This window comes from Ictidomys tridecemlineatus, chromosome 5 (genome assembly GCF_052094955.1).
Source record: "Ictidomys tridecemlineatus isolate mIctTri1 chromosome 5, mIctTri1.hap1, whole genome shotgun sequence".
Taxonomy (NCBI): Eukaryota; Metazoa; Chordata; class Mammalia; order Rodentia; family Sciuridae; genus Ictidomys; species Ictidomys tridecemlineatus.
The window spans coordinates 95,409,841-95,426,858 of NC_135481.1; the positions used below are offsets into that span (position 1 = coordinate 95,409,841).

The window sequence follows — 17,018 nt, forward strand, 5'->3', positions numbered from 1 at the left end:
AAGGAAAGAAAATGAGTTATCTTTAATATTCTGCATAGAACCTTGATTAAAATTTTCTTTTCTAGGATCTAATAGTTTGTTTACTCTCTGGAGGTTGAAACTGCTTTTAAGAAGGTTGATGTTTAAAGCTATGCTCATTATAAATACTCTTTTTCTTAACTGAAACTGAGCAAGGTACACATGAATACACACACATATCTATTCCCTATCCAAAAACCATCCAAGTGTCCGCTAAACCAAGGTAGAATATATACATTCTAGGTTTCTGGGAATCAGAACCTAGCCCCTTACTGTGTGGAGGGGTCTTAGATATTCTTTTAACCTTATTACTAACCTCAGTGTCTTCATCTATAAAATGGGGATAATATAAGCATTTATCTCAAAGGGTGATTATGAGGATTAAATGAACCATTCCAAGGAAAGTACCCAGAACAGTACTGAATGCATAAACATCGAGAGTTGTTATCTAGAGAAGGGGGTGGGGGCAACATCAACCTCTGAGGCCCCTGAAAATCCAGGACTCCTCTGGCTTTTCTCTGAGTTTCCTTGCTTTGCCTTAAGATGTCTGCCTCCAAAGCAACATCCATTCCACTTTCTCAAGCTTAACTTGATCTTTCTCAACTAAAAAGTGAAAAATTTGAACTTGATCATCTTTTCTTCCAGTTCTTTTTTCTCTTCTTGTCATTTTTCTTTTTGCTTAAGAATATAAATTCTGAGTCTGTTGAGAGATGCTATAATCAAGGTGAGACAAGATGCTCAGGCAATGCTAAGCGACACTGCTATGCTCACGTTGGCTGAGAAAGGTGAGGATGTCTGCTATTCCCTACTAAGAGAAATCAGAATCAAGTTGTACTAGTAAAAATAAATTAGATAAGACCTATCCTCAAACAGATATTCCCCTGGGAATTTGTCTTGTTAGATAGTTCTAAACCGTTGGTTCCCCCATTAGAACAACAAGTTTATAATGTGTTTTAATTATGTGGATTTTTTTTTAGAGAGTGAGAGAGGAGAGAGAGTGAGAGAGGAGAGAGAGAGAGAATTTTTAATATTTATTTTTTAGTTCTCGGCGGACACAACATCTTTGTTGGTATGTGGTGCTGAGGATCGAACTCGGGCTGCACGCATGCCAGGCGAGCGCACTACCGCTTGAGCCACATCCCCAGCCCTGTGGATATTTTTTAAAATCTCAAGTTCAAAGCCAAGTTGCCACTGATAATGCTAGGACTGTGAACAACTAAACAGCTCTCAAATGAGAGTGTGGATTGAACATATACTTTTATTAACATGGAAGCTCACATTTCATCAGTCAGGCACATCATAAGGCTATGAATCCAACATCTAAGTCACAAGAATAAAGTACAGAGGTGGAAACTGACAGCAAGGCTAGCTGTATCCTCTTAGCAGAAACCTACCAGAGTCAACTATGTTGGCGTATTCACAGATGTGAGCATGCAGGAATATTACAACCGTGGAGGTTTAGGCCATGGCTCCCTAGGGACAGAACCACATACAGATTAGGCAGAACATCCCAAAAGTGGGGGGGGGGGGTTGTTACTTTTGATCTCTCAAAACAGAACAAATGCCCAGGCAAGCATATACCCACTTGAAACAGGAGGAAAGTGGAAGCCCTCTCCGTGTTAGGATACCAGGGAAGCACCAAAGTGTCCATTTGTGGGTCTGTCTGTTCGACCTGGCACTTGTTGGGTTGATTTGTTATTTTAAGGAGTGGTCTAATTCAGGAGGATCTGCAAAGGCTGGATCATCAAAGTAGATCTCCTTAGACACTGACAAGCAACCTGTTTACTGGGCAGCTACTTGGATCTCCCAACCCAAGTCAAATGGCACTGCCCATGTCTCACAGAGAACACCTGTCGTGGGAGCTCAAAAATCTTCAAAACAGCCCTGTTGTTTGTTGTGCCTAATCAAGGATCTTCTTTAATCTGGACTCATCCCCTGCGCAGTGAAACTGGGACCCAGAGCTAAGAAAACCACCCAGACATGCAGGGCCCTGAAGCTGCACTCTTCATTCCTATCCAAGTCCAGCCACCAACTCCAGCCTCAGTGCCCTGAACTCCACTCTCACCACAGCCAAGAGAGGCAGAGTCTGCCAAGCATTTCCCCAGCCACCTCCTCTTGCAGTTAAAGCCAGAAGCCCCCCATTCTCCACATACAGCCCCTCCCACACAGTCCAAGCAAGCTCAGCCCCACACCTGCACCCAGGCCGCAGAGTCCACATGCACACACAGACCACCAGGTGAAAGACACTCCAGGAGCCACTCCCACACTAAGAAGGGGGAACCCAGAAAAGCGAAAGAGCAAGCCAAGGGTCAAAAAGGAAAAAAGAAAGACAAAGAAAACTAAAAAATAAAAAATAAATAAAAAAAAAACTATGATGGTTTTTGCCCGGGTGGTAAGACAGATCAGCCAAGACGTACCTTTTGAGAAGGGCCTTGTAACTGGTCATGGTTGGGACGACCAATGAGGTGGACGGGTCTTCTCCATCCAGGCCTTGAGCAAGTGTTGCTTTGGTTTGTTTCAGGAGGTGCTATTGGAAACATAAAACAAAGTGCCCAGCAGGCACTAAAAAAAAAAAAAAAAATAGAAAGAATACAGGCGGCTGGATCATCCAAAGAGCAGTTAACTGTTTTAAACAGGGGGAAGGGGAAGGGAGATATACTGTGAGGTGTCCTTCTTCCAGGAGGGTGGCCTCAGGTCGCTTTGTCCCTGCCGAGCCCATGACTTTTGCTTATATTCCATTCCTGCGTTTGGAAGTTGCTCTTCACCAGGAAGAAAGTGAGGGAAAGCCAGCATCCCGGAAACAGCAGCTCTGCTGAACCAAGGAGGAGCCCAGGAGGCGGCTGCTGGTCAGGGCCGACACTGGAGGGAGGCCAGGCGCCTGGCCTTCTCTGGGACTGCTGCCATTTTCCCCGCAAGCAGAGAGGAGGATGTAAAGGTCAAGGGAGGAGACATGGGGTGGGGGTCTGCCATGGGGAGCCACAGGCTCTGTGGGGCACAGGGAGGTGCCATCCTCTCCCATTGAGGAAACTCCCCCCAGCAGCTCGCTTCTAAACAGGGTATTACTGAGATGCCTTTGATTTCCCTTTTCTCATTCTCTCTAAAAAAAAATAAAAAATAAAAAAAGTCCGACTCCAATAACAGCTAGCATATATAAATAATAATTTTAATGTTATTGGCTCTTTGTTTCCAAACCTAGTGTTCCTCTTCTCTTCATCTTTACCAATAAATATGAAAACTGCGGAAATCAACTCTGCTCATGTCAAAAAGATCCCCTCCCCACCCCCCCCCAAAAAAAAGAGAGAAACCATCTAACTTCCTATTTCTAGGGAACATAAATCACACATCACGGTGCCATCGCTCTGAAGAACGCTCGCTCTGCTCTCTTGTCTTTTTCGTTTTGTTTTCAGTAGTTTGTGCTTCTGTTGTACACACCCAAAAACAGAGGGATGGCGAGGGGAAAGGACTCATGGAAGGTGGGAGGAAGAAGCAAAAGGATCAAGGGAAAAAAACTAAGTCGTCTTTCATTTAAAAATATATATATATATATATCAGAACCAGAACAATGACCAGAGTCAGAGGGGGATGGCCAAGCGCCCAGTCCACTCCGTGGGCTTTAGCAACTGCCCTTTTTATCTGCTGTGGGCGAGCCCCGGCCACTGCGGCGTCCTCGACAGGAGCGAGGCTCTTCCAAATCGTCCTCATCAAAGCCGTGGAAAGTTGAGGTGTCACTTTCTGACGTGGAACCGAATAAGTCCTCCGTGGTGCGTGCTGCGGCCGCTGCCTCCTTCTCCTTCCTGCCTTCTCCTCCCAAATGAGCTGACACGTATGATGAATATATCAGCACATGGGTTAAGCAACAGACAGCATTATTAATATTCTCATTACGTTATGACCATGTTACTCTTAATAGCAAGATAGTAAACCATTGTCACACCAAAAAAAAAAAAAAAAAAAAAAAGAATTAACCGGGTACATCACCTGCTGACGGGGATCTGGGACAAAGCACACGCTTCCAGGGAAGAGGATGCCCACCTCCCCCGAAAAGGCATCGTCCCTACCATCAGACACACGTCCACAGCTTCTGACAGCAGCGCCATCTCTCCCCTCCCGCACGCACACACGCGCGCACGCTCCCTCCACCCTGCCCCAGACCACGATTTTTCTCCTGGTGGTTTTTTTAAGCCTGGTTGGTATTTCTTTGGTGTTTTCGGTTGAGGTTTCTTGGAACAATGTTTGTCCGTCACTTTGACAGTCAGCTTTACAAAGGTATTACTGTCAGATAACCCATGCAGTGTGGTTAATCCTCTGTCCGCTCTATTTTGATTTTCACCTGCTTCTAATCCCATTCTTTCGGAACCCTTTCAATTCTACCCTTACACCATGTAGTTCATTTGCACTGAAAGCAAAAAGAGGTTGGAAATTCCGATAAGCGGTAGGTAATAAAAACAGGCTTCTCGTTTTCTTCAACCCCCTGGAAGAAATTCCTGGGATCCGTACCCACACTCAGGCACAGGAGCGCGTGCGCGCGCGCACACAAACCCACACGCTCCAGCCACTGAACATGCCCAGGTCTTAGTTGTTCCAGAAAGTTCAGATTGTGAGCTCTAAATCAGAACACTAAGAAGTTGAAAAGTAGGGGTAAATCGGCCTAATAGAACACAGTATCCTGAAATCTGTAAAACTCGTTTTGAAACTTCTTCACATTATTCTGGGTCCCAGGAATGCTCCGGATATGGTGGCAATGCCCCTCTTACAGTGCCAGTCTCAGGCATCCCACTTTCTCCCAGGAAACAGAAGTAGTGGGATAGGTGGGCAGGGAAAGGCAACTCCTCCAGGCTTCATACTCCTCCCCTGGGGAGGCTTCAGAGAAGTTCCAGCCCACCTGCCTTAACAGGCACGTCCCATGGGCTGACGCAGCCTTTGTATTCCCAAGGTATCAACTATTTCAGGAAAATCAGAGTCAGACCTTGACTAAATGATCCACCAAAATTAATCCTAGGCAATTGCAATGAGAATATCTAGGTTGTTATAAATGGTCCCCTGAGTCACGTAGCAGACAGAACTTGGGAACGAAAAACTGCATGAAGGTTGTGGAAAGGGAGGGCTTGGTATGGATACAGTCAACTTCCCACCTCTGATGCCCCCCATGGATCCCGATTCAAGTAACCCAATTTTTGTAGGAAAGAAAAGGGAGAAATGATAGCAGTTTGCAATGAGAGCTCTGAAGCTGCCCTCTCTAACCTGTCCAAACCTAGAGCAGTCCATAATATCCTGCTTAGAGCATTACTCCACCAAGTGACCTTGCTTCTGGCAGTAGAGATTTTGTCTGATTGCTTGCTCTCAGGAAAAAAAAAAAAAAAAAAAACAAAACACAGAGTTGAATTTTATTTTTTTTTCTTTTTAAGTGTCTAAAACCCAGAATAAACTATCACAGGGCCCTGTCTCCTAAGCTAGCATGAGTAGAATAAAAAATCCAACATATGGCATCGTGTTTGGATCATAAATGAATTGACAGAATTGCATAAAAGGGCCACCCTGGCAGGCCCCCTGGGAGTTAAATGTTGAGGGTTGTGTGCAACAGAAATCAGTCCTTTTCCAATGACTGATTTGTCATTCAAGGCAATCTTGAGCCCTAAACAACCCAGACATCAAAATATAAAAGATCTAAAGCTAAGATTTGCAGACACAGCAAGGAGGAACTGAGTGGTAAACTAAGTCCTTATCTTGGGACTGAGGGTGGAAACAATTCTGGGTGGAAAGGTAGTAGGGAGAAATGACTCCCCATGCTGAAACCAACCACCCACCCCAACTGCTTCACCTGCTAGGGAGCCATTGATAAGACTAAAGATGGTCTACGATCCTCTTTCCTCCCTACCTTGTGCATCAGTCTAGTGATGATATAAAACAATAGGAAAAATAGAGAGCACCAACCAACCATGATCAGCCCAAAATAATGGTTTGGGTTAGAACTGAAAATAAGAGCAAAGACCTGAACTCATTTTAAGAATGAAGGAATAAGACCAAAAGTCTCTTTCTGATATTTTAGTCTTTGGTTAGGTTAAAGATAAAAACAAAACAACAACAACAACAACGAAGAAACCAATAACAACAACAAACACACATCAACTCCAGATCAGCCCCAAGATGCCTGCCCTTTTGCCTCCTTGATTTATAAGGGTTAATTTTTTCTATTCCATATGAGAAAATGGGATGAGTGGCCAATGGAGGTGAAGTGTTTATGTAGCTACCCAGGAGCCCTTGAATCTCTGATTCCCGCAATTCATAAAGTGACTGCTTTCCCAAGGTTCGTGTACCCGTCTCTCCAGGGTCATCCAGGTATTTCCACCTAACAGACACATCTTTCTATGACATGTGCATCATCCAGTACAAGAAAGCACGTTGCCTGTGTCTCCAAGTACTCCACTCTACCTCGCCATCATCCATGACACAAAATAACGTCATGGAAAGTTTACATTTCCTTTCCTCATGGAAAAGCCGGACCCAAGTCAAAACTTCCTCCTTTCTCTTCTCCCCAGAACCAGAACATAACTTTTGGTTCTTAAGACCCAAAGAAGAAAAATTTCAAAATGACCTGAAACTCCCCCCCCTTGTCTCAAAATCATCACCAGCATCACTTCTCTGCTGCCCTCTCCCACCCACCACCACCAACAAATGGCAGAGAAATGGAGGTGGAAGAGTTCCTGATCTACGGGCACAGGATGCAGGAAGGGGCCGCACTCACCAGAACGTCCACAGTCTGCACAGGACACCAGCTCTTCAGGCCGCCCGCTCTTCTTGTTCATGTTGGAACCCCCCAAGCAGAAGTCACAGTAGTTGTTGGGAATGACTGTCCCATCTGGTCCTTTCTGGGCTGTGGAAACATTGAAAAATTCCAATTTTAGGTTGAGATGTGTTCCTACTGTTCCCTTTTCCTCCCACAGTATGGTGGAATCTACTCCAGAAAGAATATGAAGTTTGGAATGTCAAGTTTTGTGACAACCCAGTTGTGATACTGGGCTAGGTGGGTTTTTTTTGATCTTTCTTGGTTCAATGGTACAAAGGCCTGCAAGTCTTCCAGAGTTGAATTTTCGCAATAGTTTCCAGTTCTATAGAAACCACCTTGCTCCTCTGGATGAAGAGACCATCCAGAAGGATGGTTAGTCAAGTGAACTTCTCTTAACCCTGAGCGACCAGTTTTCCAAGTCAAGGCCCCAAACATCAGGTGGAAACCATAAACACTCATGACTAGAGGAGGAGAAATGGTCAGTGCCTGGGCCTTGCTTTTGAGAAAGATGTTCTTACTTAGGAGAGATCCCTCCTGTCCCTGCAAAAGAAACATCAGCAGCTGGTCATTACCAGGAGGCAACTGGAGATGCTCTTGGGGACTTTGAGTAACATCTTGGCAGGTACACAGATATCTGTTCTTCTTCAGCTTCATCTCTCTGAAGCCCAGACTCATTGATCATAGAAGCACTCAGGACAAGCTAATCTGCAGACCCTAAATGCCTAGAATCACACTGGACACAGGTCTACCAGGTGCTAAGCTTAACCTCACACCAGGGATGGGCCAACGGGTGACTCAGTGAGCATGTGTTTAAGCCTCAGACCTTCACACGTAACTGGAAGTCCTTAAATAAAAGCAAAAAAAAAAAAAATCATGGGATATGACCTAGAAAACAAAACTTCATGAGAACCTCACGGCTTTGCGAACAGAAATCATTCTCAATTTCTAGGAACTGGTTGAAAAGTCTTGGGCAGGTTTTTTACATGAGAGAAATGCTTCAATTTTCCTCTATTTCTCTCTTCCTATTGGGGGGATTTCTTTATCATATTCACACTCTCTATTTTGCAACTAAGAAGAAAAGTCAGCCTCCCTCCCTTTCTCTCTCTCTCTCTCTCTCTCTCTCTCTCTCTCTCTCTCTCTCTCTCTCTCTCTCTCTCTCTCCTCTTTGTGGGATCAGCCTTAACCACAGGGTATCTTCCCCCTCAGTATCCCCAATGTCTGCTGCTATCTTCATTATTCACTGGCTAGCATTAATCAGGGTCCCGTAGGGTACAAATCAGTAAAAGGAAGAAGATATGTGAGCAGAAATACCAGCCAGACAGTAAGTGATAAACGGATTCACCCGCTTTAATATGATTCCCTCTGGCCTTCACTTCATCCGTGCCTCTGCTTTGCCTCCAGGAATAGAAAACTTACCTGGGGAAGGCAGAAGACAAAAGCTAGCAGAATTATATTACAGAGGGTTAATCCATTTATCAGTTGCTATTTGGATGGTTTAATCAGTTTCTAAGTCATTGATTTCCATCTTCGGGGAGGCAGACAATTCTCTGCTAGGAAAGTGTTGGCCTTTGGGGGAGGCAGAGGAGTTGGTTGCCCTCTGTGGTCTGTTGAGTAGGGGCTTTTCCCTCAGCCACTGGATCTCTAAGACATCCACATGGCATACTGAATGGTTTTGCAAATAAGCTCCAAAACCCAGTACATCTGCAAAAATTTTACTCTGCCTATAAAATGTGCTTGGCCCAAATCCAGAAGTACCAGCATCCCTTTCTTCTTTCCCCTTCAATTCCATCTTTCCATTTTTAGAACTCTCCTAAGAAAATTCAAGAATGTCTAGGAAGCAAATCAACTTTTCTTTTTCTCATCAAGAAATAGATGGAAATCCATCAAGTGGTAAACATAAATTGAGGTAGGGCTTATAACATGTAAGGGCCAAAGATACCTCAAAGATGAGTTTCATGATGGATATGAACTGGATACAAAATGTACCATGCCAATCACAGCTTAGGTAACTTCCTATAGAAAGGCAGTCAAAGAATCCAATGTATTATTATCCGCCCCCCCCCAAAAAAAAAACAACTCTCAAAAGGCCCAATCGCCTCATCTGTCTTTCTTATAATCTTAAAAACTTCCCATAAATTTCCTCCCCATTTACAAAATCTTTAAGCAACCAGACAATCTGATTGTCTCCAACACACTGTATCCCCTGTGATATATGAGGATAAAGAAGTAAAAGATAGAGTATAAGAACTTACAGATTATTCTTTACAGTGTTTGCTACTAACAGATCACTGGTAGAATACCCTACTGAATCAAGAACTCCAATGCTGTAAGAAATTTTTTAAAAAATCAGAATGATCTAATAGAGCAAAGCAGATAGTGATGGAGGGAATGATCCTATATAAAAAGACCAAAGGAACTGAATTTAATTCATCTAAAGAGAAGTTTCCAATGAGTTGGAGTCAGAGCAAAGTCCCGATATATGTATTTATGTATGCGTGTGTGTGTGTGTGTGTGTGTGTGTGTGTGTGTGTGTGTGTTGTCTGTTAGTCATACAAAGTACCTGTTCAAGGGAGGGAGAGAGGTGCTAAAATCTCCCTCCAAGGCCCTGGTGTATACCAGCCATTAGGGATAAGGTGTGCATTTTTGGTCCTCTAATGAGTCCGATATAGAAAGTGACAGTGAACAGCTATGCTTTATTTTCAAACAAATCCCTTTTGCTTCCGTTCCTAGTCTCTTCTTGTAACTCTGAGCCCAAAGCATCCTTCATGGTGAAATGGCACGGGACAGACTGATACCTTAAGCTTCTGGTTTGCTTCCATTTTTTTAGTATTTAAGATTGGTTTCAGCGTGAGGCTTCTCCCATGGAGCTCTCCCAGTTCCCAGCTAGAAATGACCGGTCACGCACTGGGGAGGGCCTTCTGTTGGCATCACCATTGTGACCCTTCTCCTGTTGATTTATGTGCACACCCACCTCATCTCCTCATGCTAAATGATCTACTCCTTCAGGTCCAGGACCATGTGTAACTCATTGCTGGGGCATCTACGTGCCTTGCACACCGGAAAGAGTCGACAGCAATCTGTGGGATGAATGGCTTAGAAGGGGATGGCAGAGATGTAAACAGGTGTCACTGTGATTCCCCTGGGATGTCCTCCTTATGGGGACAGAGCACTGTGTTTGCTTTCCCTGTGGCAGAGTTATCTATCCCTCTGAATATCACTCACCGCCCTTGGTTTATTTCCCAACTCCTCAAAGAAAAGTACTAATCTGTATCATCCAAATGGATGGGTGGGTCATTTGACTTGGACTAATGGCGGCCAGCTCCCCAAGTACAGGGCCCTAAGGGCCCTGTGTTGCTGGAAGAATAACACTGTACACAATCACACAGGAAAATATAAGGCCATAATTCACTGACCCTTGAGAAGTGGATGCCAAGTCACACCTACCCAGTCAGCCTCCCTTTTGCTCTACTGCTTACTGAGAAGAAAAAGAAGCAATTTAGTACACTACAAAACTGAGGTGGAGCTTACACTGGATGCTTCACATACACTATTCCATTATTTCTTGCAGAGTCTTTGTAAAGTAGGATTATTTAACAGATGAGATAACTGAAATCCAAAGAAACCGAGGTGCTGGCTCCAGATCCCAGTTACAAAGAAGAGAAAAGCAGGGTGCAACCCCAGGTTGTCTGTGTCCCAAGATCCTGGGTCTAATCTCACTCCCCTGCCTCCTGGGAAGTCTGGAGGCAAACACTTCCTAGCCATACCCTGCATATCAAGTATTTCATAAATTTCTTTAGTGTCAACTTGATTCACCCCATATGTTATTTACGAAGCCCAAAGCCATAAAAATTATTGAGATTGGCCTGATAAAAGCAGGAATTCCTTTTGAACTTAAATTTAACGTCCCTACCACAGTAATCCATCCTGGGTGACCCTGTTTATTGTCATATACTCTGTGAAAACACTTCTCTAGAGGATTCCAGAGGTTCATGAAGGGATGTTTTTAAGACAAACTCACACCACGGCCAGATTGGCCTATGGACCGACCCAGCCGTGAGCAATTTCCTGGTAGTGTATATGAGATCATTATAAAAAGGATTTTACTATAAATAGGAAGCTCACCCAAACCTTGCAAGTGGGATTTAAATAGAGATTCTGCTTCTGCTGATGGGAAATTGAGTCTCACTTTATAGAATAAGATGACAGGGAGGGTAAAGACCTGAGGTATCTTGATGGCAGTGTCCACAGTGATGGATTTGGCTTATTCTTGATTAATGTTCATGGGTTGAGATCATAGAAGAAATGCAAGCAAACTGTGGAGAAAATAAAGTGGGCCTTAAAGGTTTAGGAATTTACCTGAGGGTGGTAACTCTCAAGAAGCTCAAAGTAAAAAACTAAAATGGGAAATCAGGGGCAAAGTTCATAAAGAAATGCAGGAAAAAATAACATAGGCAAGAGGGAGTATTGACATAACTCAATGCAAAAAAAAAAAAAAAGAAAGAAAAGAAAAAGAAAGGAAAGCTAAGCCTCAAGCCTTTCACCAGGCTCAGGCAAGAGAGTGCAGGCATCCTAAAAGGGCATGAGTGCACACTCTCAGGTTTTCTAGCTCAATCAGGATTTGTATCGATAGCAAAAGTCCCCAAATCGTCCATCAAATGATCACACAGACAGCGCTGTCTTTCCCACTTTCAGTCCAATCTCTGCTGCCACTCATGAAAGCAATTAATGGTGGGGACAGTCTGGCCACCAGCAACAGCCCCTCACCTGGGTTCTGTGGAGACTAGAGCTGCATCCCAGGAGTCCTGGGGAAACAGGAAGCAGGCCAGAAGTCGACGCTCCTCCTTGGCACACACACAGAGGCATGGCCTCACACTCTGCGCAGATGCTTGGACTGCCTGCCAGGGCCTGGTGTGCACAAGCCTGCGGCCATGCTCAGCATCCGCCCGCCCGCCAGCCCCAGGTCCGCAGCTATTTCTCTGGGGCCTGCTAGATGGGGGCGTGCGGCCTTTGAGGAATTCAGGGGCCATGAGTAGAGCCTTCCAGAAAGAGATGTGCCTCTCTTCACCCCTCTGAATTGTTCCCCCAACACCTTCCATGGCTGACAGTCCCTGTGTCCCTCCACAGGTCTGACACGTTTCCATGGCAACTGAAATCCTGGGCTCCAGCAGTCTCTGCTCTTGCCACCTGTTATTACTTCATCTCTCAAGTGTAAAGCATCCTTAGCCTGGTGCCACTTGGCTGTGCGGAGCGCATCTTTAGAAGATGGAGTAAAGAGAAGGGGAGAGGAAAAGAGTCCACATGGAAAGGCAGCCCTGGGGCTGGCCATATAAGACACACTGGACAGAGACCAGGCTGGAGAAGGCAGCTTCAGAGACAGGGAGGGTGAGGAGGGAGGGCGTAAACCCACGTGCCCTCCCTTCAGAATCAGCCAGCAGGCCTCAGCTGGAGGCCACCGCCACATCCTGCTACCTTCTCCCTGGCCTTTAATGAGGGACGTGGGAGGGGCGGAGAGCCAGGCAGCAGGCTGGGGAAGAGAAGGCAGCTGGGCAGGGACCCGAGCCTGCTTGAGGTGGAGCAGAGCCAGGAGAGGGTTAAAAGTGGCGTGATCGAGACTGTGGGGAAGGCTGGACCAGAGGGCAAGCAGCATCAAAGCCTGGATAAATGGCCTTAATTCTCATGCTCTGGCTCACCCTACTCCTTACGTGTTTACTCATATAAATTATCCCCAAGGCCTGACACCTTTTTTCACTGCTTCCCTAGAACTGATGAAAAAATAAATCCCACAGATCCAGGGAATAAAAGTGTTGGGACTCCATTCCGGCTGGTTCTGGGTCCTATCCTAGGGATCAGGGCCTGCCCCAGGGCTGCAAGAGGAAGGGGAAGGATGACTCCACCCCCAATGTGCAGAAGCAGGGGAGGTGGGAGCCCCACAGAATGAACACCAGGACCCACTCCCTTCAGATCATCGGGAATCCTCGATGGCAGAGAACTCGCTCCTTCTCCCGTGTCATTGGGCCACCCAGCACTGAGGACAATGTGATTGTGGGATAGGATGGGAGGGTGCCGGTGCAGAATGATTCCAGGGACTGAGATAAGTTGCTGAGAAAGGCTGAGGGCTGATTTCATAAGTCTTCCAAGTTTATGGAGGAGCCTGATAAATTGCCACACTCTGTATTGTCAAGGACAACCTGAGACAAGATGAGTAGAAATGGCAGCACAGGCTGCAAGAAAGCTAGAAGGGAGCAAGTGGACCTGGCTGCAGGGCGGGCTTCTCTGAGGAGCCCACTGCACACAGGGAAGGGTCCCCTAGGCCTGGTCATTTGAGTTCATGTCTATCTAGAGGCAAGAGACTATGCTAGAATATGCTAAATGGAGCATGCCTGTAATCCCAGTGGCTCGGGAGGCTGAGGCAAGAGGATCACGAGTTCAAAGCCAGCCTCAGCAAAAGAGAGTGCTAAGCAATTCATTGAGACCCTGACTCTAAATAAAATTTTAAAAAGGGCTGGGGATGTGGCTCAGTGTTCGAGTGCCCCTGAGTTCAATCCCTGGCACCACCACTCCCCTCCAAAAAAAGGAATATGCAGGGCTGGGGATGTGGCTCAAGTGGTAGCGCTCTTGCCTGGCATGCGCACGGCGATCCTCAGCACCACATACAAACAAAGATGTTGTGTCTGCCGAAAACTAAAAAATAAATATTAAAAAATTTAAAAAAAAGAATATGCAACATGGTAACTTAAGGTCCCTTTTAGGTCTATTATTTGAAGACTATAACAGGGTAAAAGAAAAAGCAGAAAAGCAAAGTTTTCGGAACTCAGCCTTTCGTGGTTGCTTTATGTTTGTGTTGGAGTCTCTTTCCCTGTTAGCTATGAGCTCCTGGAGGGCAAGAGCCATGTCCTTCATCTCTGTGTCCCTGGCACTGGCACATGGATTGTCACAGAGCTAGGAATAAATATTTAGTGAAAGGATGGATAAACCTTTCACAGAGGGGTTTAAAACAAACAAACAAACCAACAAAAAATAGCCAGGCAAAGGAAAGACTGGGAACTGAGTGAATGTAAAATCCCCTGAGTCCAGAGTGACTCCGCCATATTGCATCACAAGAGCCCAGCCCTTTCATATGAGGGACACAGTGAGGAGGAGAAGCAATGGGCCCAATGGAGAGAAGAAAGCTGTGATGTGGAAGACCTGCGTCTCCCACAAGGAAGCATTTCTTGGTAAACCAGAATGGAAGGAATCAGACTCCCAGACTCAGTGGCCGCAGGGTCTTGAGGCAATGATAGCCAGTGAGAGGGTAGGCCCCATTTTGCTATGTGTTTTGCTATGGTGTCAGTCCCCCCCTCCCCATGCCTGCCTTCTCTTCCTCCATCTTTATCAAATACATAACTCATTCCTCTAGATATGAACTTTGTATTCACTCCTAAAAACTATGCTATAAAAACAGGCAACACACATCCGCTTACCTTGATGTCTCCATCTCAATGGACATACAGGTTGAGCATCTCTCATCCAACAATCCAAAATCTGAATTGCTCCAAAATCCAAAAGTTTTTAGGCACTAACATAATGCCACACGTAGAAAATTCCACACCTGACCTCATGTGACAGGTCACATTCAAAATTTAGGTCCACTAAAATGCTGTCTCTAAAGTAACTGTCAAGTAGGGGTATAAGAAACAAATGAATTTCCTGTTTGGACTTGGATCCCATTCCCAAGATATCTCTTCATCTATATGCAAATATTCCAAAATCCAAAACACTTCTGGTCCAAGCAATTCTAGTAAGGGATGCTCAGCTGGTATCTGGTTAGAGTGCCAATTTGCAGTTGGACAAAATGTTTCAACCGTTTTCCAGGAGTCTGAACACCATGTCTCCAGTGTGGGGACTAGAGAGACTACAATTAAGTTCTTGGTGCTCCAAACGTAAGCAACAACCTCAGTCTTTCATTGATGCCTCAGAAAAGACCAAATAAAAGCTCACAAATGTGGGTCATCACCTGGAGTTGCAACTTGTGATTGGCACCCAGTGAGTCCACTGATGGAGAAAACATTAATTTGAGAATAACTATATCAATAGGGCTCTGAACAAAGTGGTCTCATTTCCCTTCAAGGATTGCAGGACATCTTGTTGTGTTATCTCGGTCTCCTGAAGTTGTCAGGATGTCACTACCATAATGATTTAGATTCAGAAGTCGCCACCTGGTTTGCCTGACTCTGCTTCTCTTCACCTCTCCTCACCACCTCCTCGAAACTCAGTCCACAGATGGTCCCATCTTCTCTGGGCCCTTCAGACTGAAAGTGTATTTAAGAAAAGAAAAAGGCTGAATATTCATGCTCAACACCTGAAGATTAGGAAAGAGTCAAGAGATCATGGGGCTGAGGGGCAGCACAACTAGAGATGAGAGCCCAGGCAGAGGGACACACCCAAAGGGCAGGCCAGGTGGCAGGTGCTTGGAGCAGGAGGTCTGTCCTACACTGGACAGAGCATTGAGAAAAGTTGATCTCATAGAAGGTAAGAGTAAAAATGGTGATTAGCAAGTGTTGGGGAGTGGGTAATGGAAGAGGTCGATCAACATGTACCAAGTTATAGTTAGATGGGAGAAATGGGTTCTAGTATGTTATTTGCATGCAGCATGACCATAGATAACAAATGTATTGTGTATTTCAAGAAAATCCTGTAAAAAGGACTTTTTAATGATCTCACCACAAAGAAATGATGACTGTTTGACGAGATAGAGAGGCCTACCCTGATGTGTATATTATGCAATGTACATATATTATCAAAACATCATAAATATGTAAAATTATTGTGTTGATTTTCTAAAAATAAAAACATTGGGGGAAAAAAAAGAGTGAAAATTGAGTCTGCCTCCTTATACTTAACAGTACAGCCCGATTCCTGGCCAGTTACCTGATTCAGTGCATCCAAAAGAAAAAAAGAAGAAGAAATATATCTACATCAGTCTTCAAAAGCTAACTTTCTCTAAGATAGTCGTTCACCTGGGAACTTGTTAAGAATGCAAACTCAAGGCCCATTTCAGACCTACAGAATCAGAAGCTCTGAGAATGGATCCAGTAATCTGTTATAACAAACCCTCCTGGAGAGTCTGATGTGCCCTCAAGCTTGAAAGCAAAGTGTGTTAATCAGGTTTCCATTGCTGTGACAAATAATCAACTTAAAAAGATGAAAGGTTCATATTGGCTTACAGTTTTAGAGGCTCCAGTCCATGATTAGCTGGCCTTATTGCTTTGGACCCCCCATAACACAGTATCTCACGGCAGGAAAGATTAGCAGAGAAAACCTGTTCACCTCATGGTGACCAGGTATGAAAAAGAGGAAAAGTAGGGGGTGGGGTTCCAATATCCTCCTCCGGGGCACATCTCCAGTGACCTAAATTCCTTCCATTAGACCCCACCTCCTAAAGTTATACCACACCCCAACAGTACCATGAGCTGAGACTAAGCCTTCAACACGGAGGCCTTTGGGGGACATCTAGATCTAAACTATAACTCGTGGCTCTAATAGGACATGTGACTGTCAAATCACCTCATATTATACATGTTTTCTGTTGGTGCTGTGCTTTATATAAATTAACTAATTTAATCTTTTCCATAACCTAAGAGATGCCATTCATATTTTGATTGTATATAGATGATACTTTAGGTACAAGGAGGCTAAGCAATCTGTCTAAGGTCAAACATTAGTAAGTGGTGGTCTTGGTTCTGAACCTGGGCAGTGTGCTGCTTAGCCAGCCCACTGGATGTTACTCACCATGAACACATGCAACCATGCACCTGAGAAAAGTCAAGTCCAAGAAGCTGGCTGGGCCTAAGCATGCAGGACCTTACAGGTCAAGGCTTCCCAATTCTTGCTGTGCAAACCACTTATGGATCTGATTAAAATTAATCAATCAGAGGTAGGCTTTGAGATTCCACATGTCTTATAAGCTCCCAGTTAAGTCAGCCAAGCACTCAGGTTTGCCTGTCACTAAGAGGTTGTTAGGAGCAAGACTTTCGGCACTTTACTAGGTAGATGTGAACAAGCTGGTCACCTGGCCCCTAGGTGATGCTGATATTGATGACCACACTCTGAGAAGCAAAAATGCAGGCCTTCGTGGTGACAAGTGTGGGGTGTACCCATGTGATAAAAGCATTGTCAACACAGGTGTGTTATGACCTATTTTAGGCCTTTAAAAAGACCACTTCAGCCTCTCCATGGA

The 17,018-nt window shown here is 44.9% G+C and overlaps 1 protein-coding gene across 6 annotated transcripts in view; it reads right to left on the reverse strand.

Moving 5' to 3' along the window:
- Dpf3 (double PHD fingers 3) overlaps positions 1-17,018 on the reverse strand; it is a 259,655-nt gene that overhangs the window by 56,018 nt on the left and 186,619 nt on the right. For 4 of the 6 annotated variants that reach the window (XM_005321197.4, XM_078050466.1, XM_078050467.1 and 1 more), the window contains exon 8: positions 6,761-6,889. In XM_005321197.4, the coding sequence (XP_005321254.1) occupies positions 6,761-6,889 (129 nt within the window). Of the gene's footprint in view, positions 1-1,412; positions 1,492-2,435; positions 3,835-6,760; positions 6,890-17,018 lie in introns of all 6 variants that reach the window. The other 2 variants (XR_002483521.3, XR_002483520.3) reach the window with 2 other exon arrangements.